This window comes from Papilio machaon, chromosome W (genome assembly GCF_912999745.1).
Source record: "Papilio machaon chromosome W, ilPapMach1.1, whole genome shotgun sequence".
NCBI classification, from domain to species: Eukaryota; Metazoa; Arthropoda; class Insecta; order Lepidoptera; family Papilionidae; genus Papilio; species Papilio machaon.
In genome coordinates, this window is record NC_060015.1 from 105,395 (window position 1) to 106,313 (window position 919).

General features: G+C 43.1%; 1 protein-coding gene across 1 annotated transcript; it reads left to right on the plus strand.

Moving 5' to 3' along the window:
* Positions 1–690, plus strand: LOC123723302. Its single transcript, XM_045685884.1, has one exon. It carries the CDS (start codon positions 1–3, stop codon positions 688–690), a length of 690 nt encoding a protein of 229 aa, XP_045541840.1.
* Positions 691–919: the final 229 nt, after the last annotated feature.

Genomic DNA, 919 nt, shown 5'->3' on the forward strand with positions numbered 1-919 from the left:
ATGAAAAGCGACTTCAACTCTTTTAAGTCAGAGATACATTGTATTGCTCAAAGTGTGCAGGATCTCACTAATAAGTGGAGTGACTTGGAGTTGCGCCTCAACAACATGCAGATCGCGATCGACTTGAGATCGCGGAAGGAAAAACCTGTTATTATGGATTCAATGAAAGATTTGGAAAACACTAACCAATATCAAGACCAATTCTCCCGCCTAAACAATCTTGAGCTGTTTGGGGTTCCCTCACACAGAGGAGAAAACCTCAACAAAATTCTAGGTGATCTGTGTAATGTTGTGGGCTTCACTTTGCTCAACACTGATGTTGACACTATACATCGTGTCCGGCCGTACAACAATCCTGCCTCTGACGCAACTAATCTGCCGCTGCGACATCCTGCCATCGTGATCCGCTTCTGCCAGCGCCGGCGCAAGGACGAGCTGCTGGCTGCTATGCGAGCGCGTCGTGGTCTCACCACGGCGGACATCGGGATGCACGGCCCAGCGCTGCCCGTCTACCTCAGCGATCACCTCACCCCGCATAACAAGCTCCTCTTGAAACGCGCACGACAGCTTAAAGTGCAGCATAATTACTCTTACCTCTGGGTGAGGGACTGTAAGATATTTATGAGAAAAAATGATAAATCAAACATTATTCGTATCTCTAAAGAAACTGATTTCCAAAAGGTAAAGTGACTATATTGTATTTGTCAGTTCGGTACAGATCTATTTGTTACAAAACACATGTTATCCCCTATTGATCATATATCTTCCTATTATAATAACAACTTAATACGGTTAGTGGACTACAATACACCATTGATCGTAATAAAAACATGCAAGTTACGCATTAAAAATGTGTCGACCTATCAGTACTTTATGTTTACGTTATATCTCGCAACAATATCAAACTGTCATTTATTCG

Excerpts from the sequence above, each read along its gene's own strand:
- LOC123723302 (XM_045685884.1), top strand. The coding sequence starts at position 1 with ATGAAAAGCGACTTCAACTCTTTTAAGTCAGAGATACATTGTATTGCT.